This window comes from Lottia gigantea (genome assembly GCF_000327385.1).
Source record: "Lottia gigantea unplaced genomic scaffold LOTGIsca_6, whole genome shotgun sequence".
Taxonomy (NCBI): Eukaryota; Metazoa; Mollusca; class Gastropoda; family Lottiidae; genus Lottia; species Lottia gigantea.
Genome location: NW_008710049.1, coordinates 3,162,624 through 3,164,313, shown reverse-complemented (window position 1 = coordinate 3,164,313; position 1,690 = coordinate 3,162,624). Strand labels below are relative to the sequence as shown.

At 31.3% G+C, this 1,690-nt stretch overlaps 1 protein-coding gene across 1 annotated transcript; it reads left to right on the top strand.

Annotated features, from left to right (window-relative positions):
- Positions 1–168: 168 nt before the first annotated feature.
- On the top strand, positions 169–1,437 carry LOTGIDRAFT_154724 (hypothetical protein; the record flags this gene model as incomplete). Its single annotated transcript, XM_009063920.1, has 1 exon — positions 169–1,437. One exon carries the CDS (start codon positions 169–171, stop codon positions 1,435–1,437), a length of 1,269 nt encoding a protein of 422 aa, XP_009062168.1.
- Between the last annotated feature and the right edge of the window lie 253 nt (positions 1,438–1,690).

The window sequence follows — 1,690 nt, the reverse complement described above, 5'->3', positions numbered from 1 at the left end:
AGAATTGCCGACAAGTTCCATGCTAAAAGTTTAAGAATTGCAAACAAGTTGAATGCTAAAAGTTTAAGAATTGCAAACAAGTTGAATGCTATAAGTTTAAGAATTGCTGACAAATTGAATGCTATAAGTTTAAGAATTGCTGGCAAGTTGAATGCTAAAAGTTTAAGAATGGCAGAAAAGTTGAATGCTAAAAGTTTAAGAATTGCAGACAAGTTGAATGCTATATGTTTAAGAATTGCAGACAAGTTGAATGCTATGAGTTTAAGAATTGCTGACAAGTTGAATGCTATATGTTTAAGAATTGCAGACAAGTTGAATGCTAGAAGTTTAAAGATTGCTGACAAGTTGAATGCTATGAGTTTAAGAATTGCTGACAAGTTGAATGGTATGAGTTTAAGAATTGCTGACAAGTTGAATGCTATGAGTTTAAGATTTGCTGACAAGTTGAATGCTATGAATTTGATAATAGCAGACAAATTGAATGCTATAAGTTTAAGAATTGCTGACAAGTTGAATGCTATGAGTTTAAAAATTGCTGACAAGTTGAATGCTATATGTTTAAGAATTGCTGACAAGTTGAATTCTATAAGTTTAAAGATTGCTGACAAGTTGAATGCTATAAGATTAAGAATTGCTGACAAGTTGAATGCCAGAAGATTAAGAATTGCTGACAAGTTGAATGCTGTGAGTTTAAGAATTGCAGACAAGTTGAATTCTATAAGTTTAGAGATTGCTGACAAGTTGAATGCTATGAGTTTAAGAATTGCAGACAAGTTGAATGCTATGAGTTTAAGAATTGCAGACAAGTTGAATGCTATGAGTTTAAAGATTGCTGACAAGTTGAATGCTAAGAGTTTAAGAATTGCTGACAAGTTGAGTGCTATAAGTTTAAGAATTGCTGACATATTGAATGCTATATGTTTAAGAATTGCAGACAAGTTGAATGTTAGAAGTTTAAAGATTGCTGACAAGTTGAATGCTATAAGTTTAAGAATTGCTGACAAGTTGAGTGCTATAAGTTTAAGAATTGCTGACAAGTTGAATGCTATGAGTTTAAGAATTGCTGACAAGTTGAATGCTAAAAGTTTAAGAATTGTTGACAAGTTGAATGCTATAAGATTAAGAATTGCTGACAAGTTGAATGTTATAAGTTTAAAGATTGCTGACAAGTTGAATGCTATGATTTTAAGAATTGCTGACAAGTTGAATGCTATACGTTTAAGAATGGCTGACAAGTTGAATGCTATGAGTTTAAGAATTGCTGACAAGTTTAATGCTATGAGTTTAAGAATTGCTGACAAGTTTAATGCTATGAGTTTAAGAATTGCTGAAAAGTTGAATGCTATAAGTTTAAGAATTGTTGACAAATTGAATGCTATGAGTTTAAGAATTGCTGACAAGTTTAATGCTATGAGTTTAAGAATTGCTGAAAATTGAATTCTATGAGTTTAAGAATTGCTGACAAGTTGCATGCTATAAGTTCAAAGATTGCTGACAAGTTGAATGCTATAAGTTTAAGAATTGCTGACAAGTTGCATGCTATAAGTTTAAGAATTGCTGGCAAGTTGAATGCTAAAAGTTTAAGAATGGCAGAAAAGTTGAATGCTAAAAGTTTAAGAATTGCAGACAAGTGGAATGCTATAAGTTTAAGAATGGCTGACAAGTTGAATGCTATAAGTTTAAGAATTGC